This window comes from Microtus ochrogaster, chromosome 5 (genome assembly GCF_000317375.1).
Source record: "Microtus ochrogaster isolate Prairie Vole_2 chromosome 5, MicOch1.0, whole genome shotgun sequence".
Lineage (NCBI taxonomy): Eukaryota > Metazoa > Chordata > Mammalia > Rodentia > Cricetidae > Microtus > Microtus ochrogaster.
Genome location: NC_022012.1, coordinates 30,929,278 through 30,947,520, shown reverse-complemented (window position 1 = coordinate 30,947,520; position 18,243 = coordinate 30,929,278). Strand labels below are relative to the sequence as shown.

The 18,243-nt window shown below is 39.5% G+C and overlaps 1 protein-coding gene across 1 annotated transcript in view; it reads left to right on the top strand.

Annotated features, from left to right (window-relative positions):
* Positions 1-652: 652 nt before the first annotated feature.
* The window catches only part of Ccdc15 (coiled-coil domain containing 15), a 71,215-nt gene continuing 53,624 nt past the window's right edge, over positions 653-18,243 (top strand). The window contains exons 1-4 of the mRNA XM_026778956.1: positions 653-734; positions 1,042-1,228; positions 5,369-5,518; positions 6,122-6,313. Of these exons, the coding sequence (XP_026634757.1) occupies positions 1,049-1,228; positions 5,369-5,518; positions 6,122-6,313 (522 nt within the window). The 5' untranslated portion in view covers positions 653-734; positions 1,042-1,048. The remainder of the gene's footprint in view (positions 735-1,041; positions 1,229-5,368; positions 5,519-6,121; positions 6,314-18,243) is intronic.

Below are 18,243 nucleotides of genomic sequence, written 5' to 3'. Positions count from 1 at the left end.
TGAGGATGCCCTGGCAGGATGTTCTACACCAGTGGTTTTCAACCTTCCTAATGCCGCAACCCTTCAATACAGTTTCTCCTGTTGTGGTGACCTTAACCATAAAACTTATGTCATTGCTACTTCAGAAATGCAATTTTGCCACTGCTGCAAAATATCAGATATAAAGGCTATCTGATATGCGACCAAATGGGGTCGTGACCAACAGGTTGAGAATCACTTTTTGGGTGCTTTCTTTCACTGCGTACCCTTGCCCGCCCGCACATCACGCCAGACATCCCTCTAACAGATTAGGAGATGACAAGCCAGACCGTGATGGCACATGCCTTTAGTCCCAGCACTTGGTAGGCAGAGACCTGCAGACCTCTGAGCTCGAGGCCAGCCCGGTCAACAAAGAGATTTCCAGGACAGCCAGGGCTATACAGAAAAACCCTGTCTCAAAAGAACCAAAAAAGTAAAAATGAAAATAAAATCGAGATGACTACAGCGTTAGTGCGCACGCAGAGGCGGAACCTAAACTCGGAGACTTCCCCGACCTGCTCTGGCCCTCCCATCCAAAGGGCAGGAAGCGGAAGTGACGGACCCCCCCCCCCAAGTGCCCGGATCCCCGCCCCTCGCACCTTCCCTGCCCGGAGGGATGACGCGAAGCCGGAAGGGGCAGGGCAGGCGTCCGACGCGGAGTGGCGGTTTGTTGTCCTGGCTCTCCGTAGCAGCCCGCGGAGTTTGAGTGTGAGGAGGTTCGGGTCGCAGCGGGCTCCAGGCTTCCCAGGTTCCCCTGTCACTGCCGCGCTTCTGCTCGAGCTTCACAGGTTCCCCGCCCTCCTGCACCGGCTCCGGTGGGGCCGCGCTTCTCGCTGCCGTGGGGCATCCTCTCAGACCCAAGTCCTGTCCCCACCGCCCACTTATGCTCAACTCTGAGCAGTTTTCCGTCTCCCAAACCAATCCTCGTTTCTCCTTCCCTTCATTTCCATTCCTCCCGGAAAGTAATTTTCAAACCATTTTCCTCCGTTTTTATTTCTTGCCCCTCTCTTTTCTCCTAAGCAGAAGTCAGATGCCAGGAGGTATGGCGCCCCTCAAGAAGCCTCGGAATCCCACAAAATTACCCCTGGCTTTAAACCCCACGAAGAGTAAGGACGTTTTGGCAGTGCTGGCTGAGAGGAACCAGGCCATAATACCAGTTGGGGCATGGGTGGAACCTGCCTCACCAAATTGCTCGGAAATCCCCGCACATGTGAGTGTCAGTTGACCCAGGTACAGAGATCCCTGCCACCTTTTTTTTTTTTTTTTTTTTTTTTTTTTAGTAGACTTCTCTAATTGTTGGTGCTTGGAGATGAACAGCAGAAGAATGCTGTTTCTATTCTGTTATAGATTATATTCTTGTGTATGGATTATACAATAATGATGTATTTTCCATCTTTTTTTGGCATAATCAAGTACTATTTCAGTACTTATTACTCACCATACAGAACATAATTCGTGGACCAGTAAATAGTTTATTTCACAAACTTGATTGTTTGCTGTGTACATCTTGCAGACACTCTGTAACATGATATGAATGACCGTTGGTCACACTTTAAATGTTAATTAGCTGCTCAAAGTTTACAAGTTTTTAAAATGAAGATCAAGGCAAAATGAAGTAAGAAAATAGAAGAGAAAGAGTTTAATCCTGACAGAAACACAGAGAAAGTTGTAAATTCCGCGAGGACAGGAGACTTCGTTCCTTCCTCTTCTGGTGCAAAGTAGGCCTTTTAGGACATATCTGTTGACTGAATGAGAAGATATGGTCTTTGTTGGTCCTGAAAGAACAGAAATGCAGTTGCTGCAGACAGGAGGAAGCATTTCAGATGAAGGGACACCCTTCCGAAAGTTTACCACATGGAAATGTTTGAATGAGTATCATGCTAACACATGAGAGCGGTTTTTGCAAGGTTTTTGTTTAGTGTTTCAACGGGCTCTCCCTTGGCTCTTTGTTCAACTTTTATTGTGCATAGCGAACAAATGTTCCACAAGTCGTTTTTATATTAAATATTGCCTAATTTATGTAGATACCCAGAAAGTGTTTATGGAATGCAGGAAATCTGCAGTGTTCTTAGTGTAGACAAGGAACTAAACATGGGTGAAAAATATATTCTTAGTGCTCTTGATTTTACAGGAGATACAAGACACATTTAAATATTATATAAGGGTTTGGGAGATGGCTTAGCAGGTACATGTGAAGCCTGATGACCTGAGGTTCTGGTCCTGGAATCCAGATACAAGCTAGATGGGGTGGGTATATCTGTAATCCCCACACTTCCGTATTGAGATGGGAGCCAGAGACCTGAGAATCTTGCAGAAGCTTGTGGGCCAGCTAGCCTGAAGCAAAGAGAGACCCTGCCTCAAAACCAGGTGGAGGGAGAGAGAGAGAGACAACTTCTGAAAATCCTCTGATCTCCACACATGAGATCAGACTATGGCATGCACATGTCTACACACACACACAAACATACAAAATAAATTTTGAAAATTATAAATGTGGGACTAGAGAGATGGCTCAGCAGATAAGAGTGCTGTAATGGCTGCTCTTGCAGAATTCCCAGCACCCATTAGGCAGCTGTCTTTAACTCCAATTCCAGAGAATCTAAACCTTCTGGTCCTTGAGGACACTGCAGATACGTGGTTCACAGACATACATGCGGCAAAACACCCATACACAAAAAGATAAAGATAATAAAAATTATAAATGGCTAGATATGGTGGCACATGCCTTTTATCCCGGCACTCGGGAGCAGCAGCAGGTGATCTCTGAATCTGAGGCCAGCTTGGGAGGTCCAGGTCAGATATAATAAGAGCCAAGTCAAAACCCAAGTCATCAACTCCCCCCAGTTACAAATATTAATAACCATGCAATATAGTAAGTTAATTTTATTTATGTTCGTCATGTATATCGTTACATATTCATTGATTTATGCCTAGCTTGTCACCTTTCAGAAAGGAATTCAAGAGTTGGATTGCATGTGATTAAGTGCTAAGACTGTCTTGCTTAATCAAAGCGACTTAGTTGGTATGAAAATTTAAAACAATCTGGATAAGCAGAGATGAGATGATTTTCCTACCAAGGGGACTGACGATAGTAGAAAGTAAGCAGGAAGTGTTCAGGATAATAAGCGTGGGTTGCATTGATTGGAGTGGAAGACTTAATACTTGACAGGATTTGAAAATCAGGGCAGTGGCAAACTGTAGGAAGTCTTGGGGAATATTGATTTTTTTCACTATTTAATATTTATAAATATGTTCCATGATCAAACTGTTTGAATTAAATTAATTGCCTCAAAGTTATAAGGGTTAGGGAGAGATTAGATTTAGGGGAACAAATTAGAATAAATTAAAACACTTTAGACATGAAGCATATCATCAGAATTTCTTTAGTAATAGGGAGTAAAGGAGAGAAAGCCCTGAAAAAGGTGAGTGAAATAGAAATCAATAATTAAAAATTGATACAAATTAATTATTGAAGTCAATACACTTTAATTCCATCTATTTATTTGTGTATGTGGAAATTGGTTCTTTCCTCCCGCCATGTGGGCCTTGGCGATGGAGCTCCGCTCATCAGAACCTTTCCCTGCTGAGCTACCTCACTGGCCCAATACTTCTTAATGACCAAGATACCTTTATAATCTCAGTAGTATCATACAGTTCAAAATTTGTTACCATAACACCTTTTTTGTTGTTTAGAATAGTTTAGTTTTAGTTTTCACACATTTAGAATATTTAAAGTCTTGAAACACGCACAAATTGTCTCCTTTCCTATTTTTAAATAATCCTGTTATCAGTTCCAGTCAAAGGGAGTTTGATCAAGCATTTGGTAGAGCTCTTTATTACTTCTGCATATTTAATCTGGGAAGCCATCCTTATAAACAAGCACAGTCATTTCAAAGATGGGGTAAATATTTGCTTGGCTGCTCTAAGGGCATAACCTATTCTACATTCCAAGGGATCTTGAGAGTGCATAAAAACCTCATAGCTTGGAACTTCATTTCTCTTTAGTAATTAAATTATTATGAAAAAAAATCACTGTGGTCTTATATAAGATCTCTCTTGCATATTATACCCCCATTGTCTTATTGTATAACAAGCCACATGCAAACATAGTGGCATAAAGCAGGAAATACTGTGTGTCTTTATCTACTTTGGTGTCCTGGGCTTCAGCTGAGTGGCTTAAATAACTGGATGTATTTGGGACAGCTTGGTGGGTTCTGGCTTTTAAAGTTCTTGGGTCTTTGCAGGCTATCGTGTTCAGTAAGACTTTTTCATGTGTGTAATTTGGGCTAGGATGACTAGAATATCTGGGGGTGGCTGGATATCTTTCATGTCATTTGGCTAGTTTGACTAGCTGTGTTTCCGTTGACCATGGGAGTTTCAGAGCAGTAAGAATTCTTTTGTGGCACTGGCTTTCCCCCATGGTGAGCTTTCCAGAGCTTCAGTAGAAGTTACTTAATGACCTTGTTGGGTAAGTCATAGACCCAACATTTCTGCCTCATTCTGTTGTTTATACATAGATAGATAAAATTCAGTGCGGGTTAAAAGACTACACAGTAGTGTCAATACCAAGAGAATTGATTGTTTAGATTAAGATATATCATTTTTGAAGACCAATTTTATATAATTTAAGCATTATTTCCTCCATATATAAATTACCCAAAGAAAGGAGTGTTAAACATTTCCTGCCCTCAGAATTCATAATCTAGTAGGAGAATTAGTGCTACATTTTATTCATATTAAAATGAAATGTGCTATAGCACAAGAGCTCAGAGGAAATTGCTGGATAATCTTGACATATAGGAAGGCATTTACTAGATGGATGGAAGGAGAGCCACATTAGAAATGGAGGGAAAGGCACTTGGGAGACAGGGAGGAGGTTGAGGTCAGCTTTAACTGTGTAGTGGGCTGCAGACTAGCTGGGGCTATAATAGTGACATACTCCCTTCCACCCAAAAAGGGGGTGGCTAATTCTAAGTATGAAGGCACTATACATTGGAAACATGTCTGGTGAATGGTGAGCAATATGGTATTTCGACTGTCTACTGATATTAGAAGCCATGACACAGGGTCAAGTTCATTAAGAATTAATGAAGACATCTTTGATTTTAGTTGATTGAATAAAACATTAGGATTTGATATGATATTCATACATTCCATTTTTTAAAGCTCTTGACTTGCTAAGCTCCTGGGACTTGCTAGCTACACTTAGACAGTGGGCTTAACTCTGTTTTCCTTGCTCCTCTGGAGACTCGGTCTTCACAATTATAGACTACCTTTTCTATATTCATGGCATTCCTCATGGGCAAAACTGATGACATTTAAGTTCATTTTCTATCTTTTCTCTTCAAAGGCTTCAGCATACATGATTGAAGAGGAAATAAAGGAGCAGCAACGAAGAAAACAAGAATCTCTGAAACATTTTCAGAGACAAGTCCAACACCGGGTAAATCAGCAAGTTAAGCTGAGGAAAAAACAACTCCTTCAGAAGTCCTACAAAGCGGTGAGTCCCTAAGTGAGCTAGCTTGGGTGGGAAGCTTGTGTGCTGTGAGATAAGCTGTGAGGCCCCATCAGGATCGCTTCTCCTTTGATTCTGTGTTGTTAAAATCCAGTTATCGACGAGCCCAGTCAGTTTTCATGTAGGCAAACTGTTTTTATTCCTGTGTTGTTCTGACTTGCCTTTTTTCCCCCCTTTCATTAAATACTTGAAAAAGAATGTCAGGATTTTGGGTATAGATTTAAGTTTGAATTCCTAGAATGAATTAGAGTGGGTCTTCCCACCTCAATCATCCATCAAGGAAGTCCCTCCCAGGTTGCCCAGTTGCTTGGGTTTTCCTTGATTGCAGACGTAGTCCAGTTGAGAGCCACAGTTAGCCATCACAGTATGATGTGATACTGAATCCTACAGAATTGTAGAAGAGCTAGTGGGATAGTCTGGTTAAATTATTAGCACGTGAGAGGTGCCTGGTAAATGTTGGCTACTCTGTCAGCTAAGGCTTCCTGCCCCCTACTCTGTTGTTTTGGTTGAAAATCTTATGGCTGCTGGGAGGGATTATTTGTGTTAGAAGGGAATAGAGTCTCATTATCCCCCGTTTCCTTTGCGTAGGCAGAAAAGGAAGGCAATATAGCCATGCAATGTTCAGATCCGACACATTTAACTCCTAAAAGGACAAGTGTTTTCCCCAGCAATTTGAATGCTGCTATTGGAAGTTGTAGGTTACCCCCTTCCCAGGTGCTTGGGGATGCAACAGAAGCCGGAGAGAATCAGAATCAGTTGTTTAAACAACAAGCTCACGCTGTAAGTACTGGTACATTTCATTTTATATTAGTGATGCTTCCCCTCAGTCCTCTAACATATAGATATATTTAGGGTATAAAATAGAGATTACGAGTTAATATACTGTATTTCACTTTTTTTCTTGTGTGTATGTGTAGTGTATGTATGTATAGACGTGTGTGTGTGCACATGTATAAGTTTGACGTTAACATCAATTTTCCTTCTCACTCTCTTCCTGTCTTATATATTGAGGCAGGGTCTCTCACTGAACCTGGTCTCCTGTTCCCCATCTCTGCCTCTCACATACTGAGATTTATACATGGACACCAGCTCACCTGGATTTTTACGTGGATTCTGGGGATCTGAACTCTGGTCTTCACAGTTGCACAGCAAACTCTTTACGTGCTGAGCTATCTTTCAAGCCCAACTTCACTTTTTTATTGCCACTTTTTTTGGGGGGGAGGACTAGAATGATAGTACTTATTTTCATTTTAAAAAATTGTTTATGGATTGATTGGCTGGTTGGCTGATAATGTCTGTAGCTCAGGCTAACCTGAGACCCACAACCTCTGTCTCCCAAGTGCTGGGGTCCTTATTATACATATCTCCCTTATTATAATATATTACATTCTTTTTTGAGAAGACATTATAGAACCAACTAAAGAAAGGTATTAAAAGTGTATAATTCAAAATTTATTAGAGTCTTAAGTCAAAGAACATCGAGTTTCCCAGTTATACTGAAATTATGTTCTTTATATGTTATTGCCAGTTAGTAGCTACAGACAGAACTGATGTTAACCTTTGATGCTAAGGAATTCAATATAGTTACAAGTATTTCATTTATTATTTTTTGTTTCTCTTTTATTTTTTAAATTAATAATAAAACTATCTACTATATGCCAAGCAATAATATTTTAAATTCTTAGCATATCAGAATACTTGGAAAAACTAGTGACTTTTTAAATGTATCTAATTAAAATTGAAAGCACGTGAGTAGCAGCATACTCCCCATCCAATCAGTTCCTTTCTGGGTTACTTGAGCTTTTATTGATGTGTTGCTTACCTCTACTTTAAGAAATGTTCCTCATCCTATTTTAAAATACATAGTTAGGGATAGTGAGAAGAAAAGAAAAAAATGTGTTAAACAATGAGCACATGCAAATAAAAGCCATTCTACTTCCTGAGTTAATGTACTTTGCCGAGTTTTACTTAGGTTCAGGGATTGACCTAACTGGGGCAACAAGACAGGATATAGGGGCACCTGTACAGAAAAGCTGGGATCAGATGTGTTGGGCTCTTTGATGGAGAAGCTACAATATGCCAAAAGTTCAGCATGTTTATTGTGTAGAGGTCAACAGTGAGGTAGGTTATTGCATACAGCTGGATCAAGGAGGCAGGGCTTATGGTATACAGCTGGATCAAGGAAGTGGGAATTATGGTATACAGCTGGATCAAGGAGGCGGGGCTTGTATACAGCTGGATCAAGGAGGCGGGGCTTATGGTATACAGATGGATCAAAGAAGTGGGGATTATGGTATACAGCTGGATCAAAGAAGTGGGGCTTATGGTATACAGCTGGATCAAGGGGGCGGGGCTTATGGTATACAGCTGGATCAAGGAGGCGGGGATTATGGTATACAGCTGGATCAGGAGCCATAAATGCCTGGGGGGAGTGGGGAAAGCTATGTTGAATTTTTTCTGCACACGTTATCAATATCTGCATATGGAGCATCTGTCTTAACCTCACCCAAGGAAGGCTTTGCCACTTCCAAGGCACTGGGGTCCTTGACATGTCTGCTCCATGTCAACAGCACACGTCCACTCAGGATTTACTCACATCCGCAGTACTTGGTCCTAATCGAATTGGGCTACATGTGTAAGTAGAGAGAGTGTTGGAAGGCACATGCTGTGATCTTTGAATTTTGTTTTGAAATTTCTTTTGCCTCAAACTTTTCTCTTTGTTCTGGGACATTGTATAATTTGTAGTAATCATTTTGATAATTATCTTAATTTTCTTTTTTAAAGTTTATAAATAGGAGCCAGATATAGTGATAAATACTTACAATCTTCGTCTTCAGGAATCAGGTCAGGAAAATAGAAAGTTTGATACCACATAGATTCTCCCTTTATAAAAAAAATGAAGAGTTTATTAAACTAGACACTGGTTACATTATAAGAGTGAAGGAAAATCCAGTCTTTACCATCATGATTATAACTATAAATCTCATTGCAATAAGGATTTTTTTTTCTATAGAATACAGTGTGTGGCCTGTCACGCAGTCAACATGTAAGTGAACAGATTATATTTGTTAAGTTTTGTAGGGGGATACTAATATGTGAAATAGGACCCTTGATGGGTTTACATTTCCAAGTAGATATACCCCAAATTTAGTAAGTAATATAGACATTTAATGTGCTTGACCAAAAAAGTTGTGCCGTGAAAACTCCAAATTTTAAAATTGTAAGGAAATTGTACAGAGAGAATTTCTGCAAAGGTGGGATTGAACTGCTTGTTTTGAATTGGTGTGCGGACCTAAATTGATAAACTCCAAAGACTTTTTGAGATAGGAACAGTGAAAAGTGTGGGATCTGTAATGCTAGAATAAGTGATGAAATCTTTGTAGTTGGTAGTTTATAAGGAAATAACGCAGAAATGAGGTGAGACAAGAAATCCAGTTATAAAGAGCCTTTGTATTATGAAATGTTAAAGGTTCGTATACATTTTCATTCTTTTTCCTTGAAAAAGATGACTTAGTGAAGGATGTCTGGTGACCTCCTGATTTGGTCCTGTGAACTTTTGTCTACACAACCCTGTGACAATGGTTGTTTTTATTTTCACCATTTCTAGTGCACTTTTAATCCACTAGATGTCATTATGAAACCAGACAATGAAATTGTTGAAGCATTAACTCCTGTATTTTATGTAGAAATGATTAGATAATGGCATCATAATTTTATTTCTGGATGTTAGTGAGTTTTCAGGTTTTGTTTCTTTAAACTATAGAAAAATAGAATACTGGGGTTGGAATTTTAAGTTATTAAAATTTTAAGTTATTAAGTTTTTTTCCCCTTTTTATTATTTTAAGTGATGGGTGTTTTGCCTGTATGTATGTCTGTGCACTATGTGTTTGCAATGTCTGCAGAGGCCAGAAGAGGGCATTGAAACCCCTGGAACTGGGGTTATAGAGGGTCTTGAGCTGTCGTGGGTACTCAAGCTTAAACTAGTGTCCTCTGGACTGCATCAATTTCTTTTAGCCCACGTGGCCTTAAACTCACAGAGATCCATCTGCCTCTGCCTCTTGAGCCCTGCAATTAAAGGTGTGTGCAAACCACACCTGACTGACACTGGGTTTTTAAGGTTCATGTGACATTGAAATATTTAAGGATGAAATATTTGACATCTCGAATATACTTAATAATATAAAGATCATCTAGTGTCTTACTACTTTGCTGTTGCCGTGATAAAATACCTTGACAAAAGCAACCTAAGGGAGAAAGGGCTTCTTTTGGCTTAGAGTTCCAGGGACATGAATTCTGTTGTGGCTAGGAAGACATGACAGCCAACAAGGACAGAATGGTGGCAGGAGCAGGAGGCTGGCTGGTCACACTGTATCTGCACTCAAAAAGCAGAGTCTATAGGAAGTGCAGCTGTGCTATAAAGCCTCAAGGCTCAGCCCCAGTGACCTACTTCTTCCAGCAAAACTCCATGTCCTAAAGGTTCCACAACTTTCTCAAACGGCATCTTCAGGTAGGGATCAAGTATTCAAACATGTGAGCCCGTGTGGGACATTTGACATTCAAACCACAAGATGTAGAGAGTTATAGGTAAGGTAAGTTTGTTCAGGAGTTAATGCTGAGTCTGGGTTATATGCCTGAATATTAAGTGCTTACTTATACTTCCCTTAAAAGAAAGTTAGGAGTAGGCTGGAGAGATGGTTCATAGATTAAGAGCATGGGTGGAGAGCCCAGATTCAGTTTCCAGCATCCACACGGGAGCTCACAGCTGTCTGTGACTCCAGTTCCAGAAAATCTGATGCCCTCTTCTGCCCTCTGCAGGCACTGCACTCACATGGTTAACAGACATACATGAAGGTAAAATGCCCATACACGTAACATTTTTAGGGGCCAGTGGTTCAGTGGGGGAAGGCACTTGCTGCCAAATATAAAGATCTTGAGTTCATTCTCAAGGACCTGCATAGTGAAAGGAGAAAACCAACTTGTGCATCCTCTGGCCTCTGTGTTTCAGCTGTGATTTGGGACACTGTATTGTTGTTTCCCCAAGTGAAGATGCTTGCCACCAAGCCTGAAGACCTGAGTTTGATATCTGGGACCCACATGCTGGAAAGAGAGAAAAACTCCCACAAGTTGTCCTCAGTCCTCCATGCATACACACACACACACACACACACACACACACACACACACACACACACACAAACACAAATGCACACACACAATAATTAGCTTTAATGCAAATATGATTTGGCTAGTTTTTCTCTTTGTGTCTCTACCCAGCCTCCTACCTATTAGCACTTGATAGTCCCTACCTGCTGACAGACCAGGTGTGATCAGGAACCTAAACTAAGGCACTAGAGCCACGGAGTGGGAAGAGGTTTCAAGTGGCCACAACCCCTTTTGTTAGTACTGATACTCGTTATTAAGGCTTTGTTTTCTGTCGTGTCTCTTGGTTATTTTATTTAGATTTCATCTTAAAAACATCTTACCATATCTTCATTCTCACTATGTAACACATTTGTCTTTAGATCATGCAGCATGGTTCATTTTAACTTTCTGTTTCTCACTGAATATTTTGCTGTCTTGGTTCTTTAAAATAACTTTTTAGTTAGCATACAAAATAATTTCATTATGAGATTTTTATTTATATCATTATACCTTTCTCTTAATTGCCCTCTTCCACTACCATCTCCTGTTTCCTATCCTTTTCCCTTTTGCTAGCCTGCCTCCCTCTCCTTCTCTCTCCACTTTTGCTCTCTCTAAAACCTAGATTTTTGTTTGTGTGTTTGTTTGTTTTTCAAGGCAGGGTTTCTCTCTGTCACTCTGGCTGTCTTAGAACTCACTTTGTAGACCAGGCTGGCCTTGAACTCACAGAGATCTGCCTGCCTCTGCCTTCTGAGTGCTGGGATTAAAGTCGTGAGCCACCGCTGTCCGGCCCCTAGGTTTTTTGTAAGAGAAAACATGATGTTTTGTTTCTTTCCTCATTACCTGCTTGTTCCGCACTCTTTTGTCGATCTTTTCTTCTTTTTTAGCCTCCTTTTACTTTCATATTTGGGGTGCACACATACTGTAAGAAAAAACTCCATATAAGAGAAAATGGAATGCTTTTTGTCTGAGTCTGGTTTGTTTCACCTAACAAGGTGCTCTCCAGTTCCAGTCAACGAGCAAATGACATTATTTCATTTCTCTTTATGGATGAATAGAGTTCCATTTGTGTATATCTATCCCATGTTTTCTTCATTCACTGATAGACATTTGTGCAGGTCTTCTATCTTGGCTATTGTAAATAGTGTGCAGCCATAAAATGGATGTGCAACTCTCTGTGTGATATGCTGACTTAGATTCCAGCTAGAGCTGGATCATATGATAGTTCTATTTGTAGTTTTTGAGACACTTCCAGCTGATTTCCACAGTGGCTACAGCGGTTTGTGTTCCTACTAGTAATATGTAATAATCCTTTCCCCTCATATCCATGCCAGCATTCTGACTGGGTTTAGATAAAATCTCAAGGCAGTTTTTAAATATGCATTTCCATGGTAGCTGAGGCTGTTGAACTAAATGTATTTCTTGGCCATTTGTATTTTCAGTCTATTTATTGACTGGATGATTTCCCTTTTCTAGTGTCTAACTTTTTCTGTTCTTTATAAAGTCTAGGTGTTAATCCTCTGTCAGATGTGTGGTTAGTGACAATTTTCTCTCATTTTGAAAAGTTCGTCACTTTTGCTGTGTAGAAGTTTTTTTAAATGTCATGCAATTCCATTTGTCAACTAATTCTTAGAACAATTTTCTGTGCTATTAGAATGCTTTTAGAAATTCCTTAATTTTGAAGTGTTTCCTGTGTGTCCTTCTAGTAGTCAATTTCAGGTCTCATGTAAAGATCCTTTATTTTTTTCTTACCATGAGAGTGTCATATCGATTTAATTTCATTCTTTCACATGCTAGGTTTTTATTCTTTTATGACTCCATAGATTCCTAGCATTTTTCCTATCCTGTAAACAGTTACTTTTTGTAGTGAGGATTTATTTGTTTTTATTTTTTATTTTGTGTGTGTGTGTATGTATCTGTGTGTGGGTTCAAGGAAGCTAGAATATGGCATCAGATTCTCTGGAACTGGAATTAAAGGCAGTTGTGAGTCTTGGGAACTGAACTCAGGTCCTCTGGCAAGCATTCTTAATCACTCAGCCATCTCTCTAGCCCTTTAAGTAAATACTTAAATGATGTGAAATAATTGTTGAATTATCTATAAGGTGCTGTCTTTTCTATTGCTGTGTTAAGATACCATGACTGACTTAAAGAAGAAACAGTTTATTGGGGCTTACAGTTGGGTCCGTGATCATCAGGGTGGGGAGTATGACAGCACGCAGGCAGGCATGGTGCTTGAGCAGTAGGGAGTTGGGGAAAAGGGGAGAGGAGAGAGAGACAACTAGGAATGATGTGGGTTTTCTAAACTCAAAGTCCACCCCAATGACATGCCTCCTCTAATAAGATCACACCTCCTAGTCCTTCTCAAACAGTTTGATCATCTGGGGACCAAGTATTCAAATATATGAGCCTGTGGGGACCATTTTTATCCAAGCCACCATAAATACCATTCAGGTAATTCAGAATAACCCACACAAGATAAGTTTGTATCAAGAATACACTCAGTTGGTGCTGTAGATACTGCACACTGGTTAAGAGCACATTGGTCCTACGAAGTTAGTATGAGGCCATCTAGACTATATGAGACCATGTCTCAAACTCACTCCCCTACTACAAAATCAATATAATGTGTAAATATACTGCATTATATTGAAAGAAAACAACTTTGTATAGCTATTTTGGCATTGCACATATCTTAAATTGATAATACATTCCATAGCGAAAAGTAGATAACATTCTATAAATATTAAGCCCTATGTTTTCCTATGAAAAACATATACAGTATTAGTAGTTTTAGTTTGGTTACATACAAATTCTGTCCTTCCAGTGGACTAAATTACATGAACAAATTAAAAGAGCTAGAGAATATATATATATATATATACATATATAATATGTTTGTTAAATTTTGCCATGTATACTTGCTAAATGTTTTAAATTTTTATCATATAATAATACTCGTCATATTTTGACACTTAAATCATGACATTTATTAATATACTATAAGTTTGAGCAAAGGTATCTTTGCTAATGACTAAAATTGTTTCTGAGCATGACATACCACTTTCTGTTATGTAACATGTAGAAAACACTGTGTCCAGACCTATATTAATTGATATGCAGCTCTTTAGCCATTGTTCCAAGCAGCTAAGGCTTGGGGGGAAGCAGTGAGCCTTTAGTAGAGCTTGTGAGATGCCTGTTTTCCTCAGACTTATCACGTACAAGATGCTGTCTCTCAAAGAGTCAGAGTGAGTGAACTTTTGCTGACTGGTGTTTCTATGGGTGGAAGAAAACCTAGGCTTATGTTCCTTGCCTAAGGTCTGAAGTAGTATTGTGTAATTATGTAAAAAAAGAAAAAGGTATATATAATATCCATATTTTAAAAAACAGAAGAGCTTTGCCTGTTTCTGCATTTCTCCCTCCACTAAAGCTACTATTTAGTTTTGATTTTTTGTAAAGTTTTATGTTTTGGTAGTGACATTCATGTTTCTGAGTAATTAGCCGTTTTGTGACAAAACATTAACTGGGGAGACACAAGCCACAACAGACCAATGTAAAGATAACACCAAAGTCCAACTGATGAACCAGTGTGTTTATTGGGAGCACAGGTGAGGAGTTCCTTACAGAAGCAGAAAGAGTCAAAGAGCTGCATCACCAAGGCCCACCCCAGCCTGGGTGACAGCTCACACAGCTGGGCACCTGGAGCTCACTGCACAGCTTTCTGGTTGCTCCACAGTTGGAGAATGTCCTTCCCAGGGGCCTCCGTTGGTCTAAACCTCTTCCAGGCAGCTGGCCTGCTCTGAGTCTTTGCAGGTTTTCTCCTCCGAGAGTCTTCTATGAAGCTCAGCTTGTTACAGTCTTGGCAGCTCTGAGTTTGAGGTGGACCCAGAGATTTGATTGCTGACTCTGGCAGGGAAGGGCTTAGTGAATCTGGTCAGTTTCAGGGACTTCCTACCACAATTTTGGGTTGTTTACCTTCCTGTTTAAAGAGTTCCCTGAGGGATGGACTGTGCAATCTCAGAGGAAACTTGCACAACGTAAGTATGTGGTAGAGATTCTTATTGAAGTCCCACTAGGAAAGGTGAGAATTTGGCTCACTTTTCTTTCCCTCTTGCCATTACACATACTTTTCCATCCCATACCCGCTCTTTATAATATTACTATACAAAAATTTTCTTAGATTGAGATTCAGCATTTTCATTGCCATTGCCATAAATATTAATCACACCAGGTGGTAACTGCAGTTTTTTATTTGAAGTTACATTGATTCTTTTTATTTGCTGGGTTTTCTGTTCAGTTATGAATTTTTCATCTCCACTAGGGAATTATTTTTATTTAAAAAATAATTTATACTTATTTGTACTGATGTTTGAGTTGGAGGTAGCACTCGTGGAAGCAAAGAAGAGGGCATCAGATCCTTTGGGGCTAAAGTTAAGGTAGTTGTGAGTTTCCTGACATGGGTGTTGGGACTGAACTCACGTCCTTTGGAAGAACAATATATGCTCCTCGTAGCCCATTTGTTTGTTTTGAGGCAGAGTCTTACTCCTTAACTGCGACTGCCCTGGAACTTACTGCTTAGCTGAGGCTGGCCTTGGAATTGCAACAGTCCTCTTGCCCGAGTCTCCCAAGTGTTGGGATTACAGGCATGAGCCTCTACAACCAGCTTCATCAAAAAAGCTTAAGTTGGCTAACCATTCAGTGCTAGTCTGTTAATAATAATTAATAGCTGTAAAAGATTGAGTTATGTGTCTAGTTTTATGTAAAAAAGATACTATTAAATTTTGTACTCTGAATATATTTTATTTTTAAGATTTTATTATGTATACAGTGTTCTGTCTGCATGTATCCCTGCAGGCCACAAGAGGGCACCAGATCTCATTACAGATGGTTGTGAGCCAGCTTGTGGTTGATGGTTATTGAACTCAGGACCTCTGGAAGAACAGAGCCATCTCTCCAGCCCCTGAATATACTTCTAAACATACAAATATAAGTACATGCATGTACAGTGATCACCATTACCTTACAAGTCTTCATTTATACTAGTTTCTTTTAATTATCAAATAGTTTTATACTACTAATAGCTATTTTCTGTGTTTTGAATATTAATTTTTGCTCTTTCATTAGTTACAGTTTTTGTGGCTGCGCTAACATATTACCTCAAACCTTTTTGTTTTTGAGACAATGTATCACTCAGTAGCCCAGAACAATCTTAAACTCACTGTGTAGCCTAGGCTGGCCTTGTACTCTTGTTCCTGCCTCAGCATCCCAAGTTGTATTATCCATGCCCACATACCCAGATTACCTAACTTAAATGACTAAAGTGTCAGGAATGTATTTGTGAGGGTTTAGCGGTTAGACATCTAAACTGAGTTTCATGGATCCTAATCGAGGTATCAGCAGGGCCACCTTCCCACAGATTTTAGAAGAAAATATGTTCCTTGACTTTTCCAGCTTTTGGTGTTTACCTGCTACCATTCCTCTCTTTGTAGCTGCGTTCTATAAGCCATTGCCTCTTCACACCATCTCCTCTTCTCTGCAGAACCTCCCTCTACTGCTTTCTTACAAGGACACTTGTAGTGGCAGTTAGTGTCCATTTGGATAATCTGAGACTGTGTCCATATATTAGTACTCTTAACCATATCAGCAAGGGTTCTTGTGCCTTATAAAATGTCAGAGTTTAAGGGATTAGGATCTAGTATTTTTGGTTGGCCAAATACTGGCCAAATAGTAGTCAATATTCAGACTGCTATAGTTCTTTTTATTGAAAAGATTTTCACAAGGTTGAGGCTTGGCAAAGTGTTAGGGTATTGAAAGAGAAATAAAACACAGTGCTTCTTCTGGCTGTTGGACCACTTGAAACCCTGCTTATGACTCAGACTCTAATGGAAATTAGTAATTGATGGGAAATGAAATTCTGACATCTGTTTCTAGATGCATTACAACAGACTACAACAGACCTTTGGAATCTTTGGCCATATGTCTGGGTCATTGAAACCTATCCTACTTGACAGTGAACAAAGCAGCATATGACTCACTATACATTGTTTAACTCCAAGTGCACAGAATGTCTTTTTGCATTGTGAATAACTCTCTTGATTTCTGTTGCCACTCTGCACCTGATCCAGAAGTCTTCTTTTTGGTAGAACGAAGAATAATGGTTCCAACTGGTTTACCTGGCTACAGGTGTAGACCTCTGGAAACAAGGACTAAAGAGAAAATACACTGTAGAACATTGCTCTGGTAGTAGGAGTGGTTTTTTAATCTTTTGCTCATTATTAGTAAAAATTACATAGTTTGATTACTATATCACTATGTCATGGTTTTCCTCAAGGAAGACTTGATTCTGTTAGTATTTTAGTAGTGGGCTAGAAGTATTACTAGCCTTGCTATAGTTTTTTTAATTAGTGCAAAGATGTTTGTTCTTTCCTGATGCTTTGTGTATCCTAAATAGAAAGATGCACAGTTTTCCCCCTCCTAAATGGACATTCTTTGAAGATTTGAAAGAGATAAAATAGGTTCTGCTACTGGAAAAGGAAAATAGTTATGTACTAAAATCACTAGAATAAGGAGTGAATATAAAATCTTATGATGGTTGTATATCAGTTGTTTCTTAGAATAATTGAAATAAATGGGCTCTATTGTACAGTGTTGCACTCTACATTAACTTAATGTGATAGTCAACTTCCATTGTTAACTTGACACTATCTTGAATCACCCGGGAAGAGAGTCTCAGTGGGATTGTCTGCTTCTGGTTGGACTGTGTGCTTGTCTGTGGAGGGTTGCTTTAGTTAAATTCATTGATTGGGAAGACTCAGCCCACTGTGGGCAGCACCATTCTAGGCCAGGTATCCTGAACTATTAATAAGAATGGAGAAATTAAGCTAGTACAAGCAAGGAGTCAAGTTTGTTGCTGATTGGGTATAATGTGATTAGCCCTTTTAATTTCCTTCCCTACAATTGATGTGGGATTCCCCTCTGTATGCTGTGAATACCATTGGTTAATAAAGAAACTGTCTTGAGCCTGTGATAGGGTAGAACAGAGCTAGGGGGGGAAAACTAAACTGAATGCTGGGCCACAGCCATGTGGTGATACACAGATTAATAGAGATGGGTTAGTTTAGGATATGAGTTAGCCAGAAATATGCTTAAGCTATTGGCCAAACAGCATTGCAAATAATATGGCTTCTGTGTGATTATTTCGAGACTGAGCAGTAGGGAACCAACAAGCGACCTCCTTACAACATTTGCCAGGGTATTTTTGTCACAGCAACAGAAATGACCTAGGACAGTTAGGAAAGCTTCCTGGAGGAGAAGGAAATCTGAAAAAAAGGCTAGTATAGATTTTAAATGAGGGAGTACAGAAAAAAGTCACATAAGAAAATTAGAATTTTAGGAGAACTAGGTATGGAGTCTTGTAGCAAGGAGTAATAAAAAACACTTATGCAAGATGAATAGAAGATAAGGAGCGCATTTGCTCAATAAATCCTAAGTATATTTAGGTATTACTACCTGACATTTTATGTATAAAAGGTATGTATCTTTTTCAATGGGTTTGCTTTATAGAACTTAAGTCA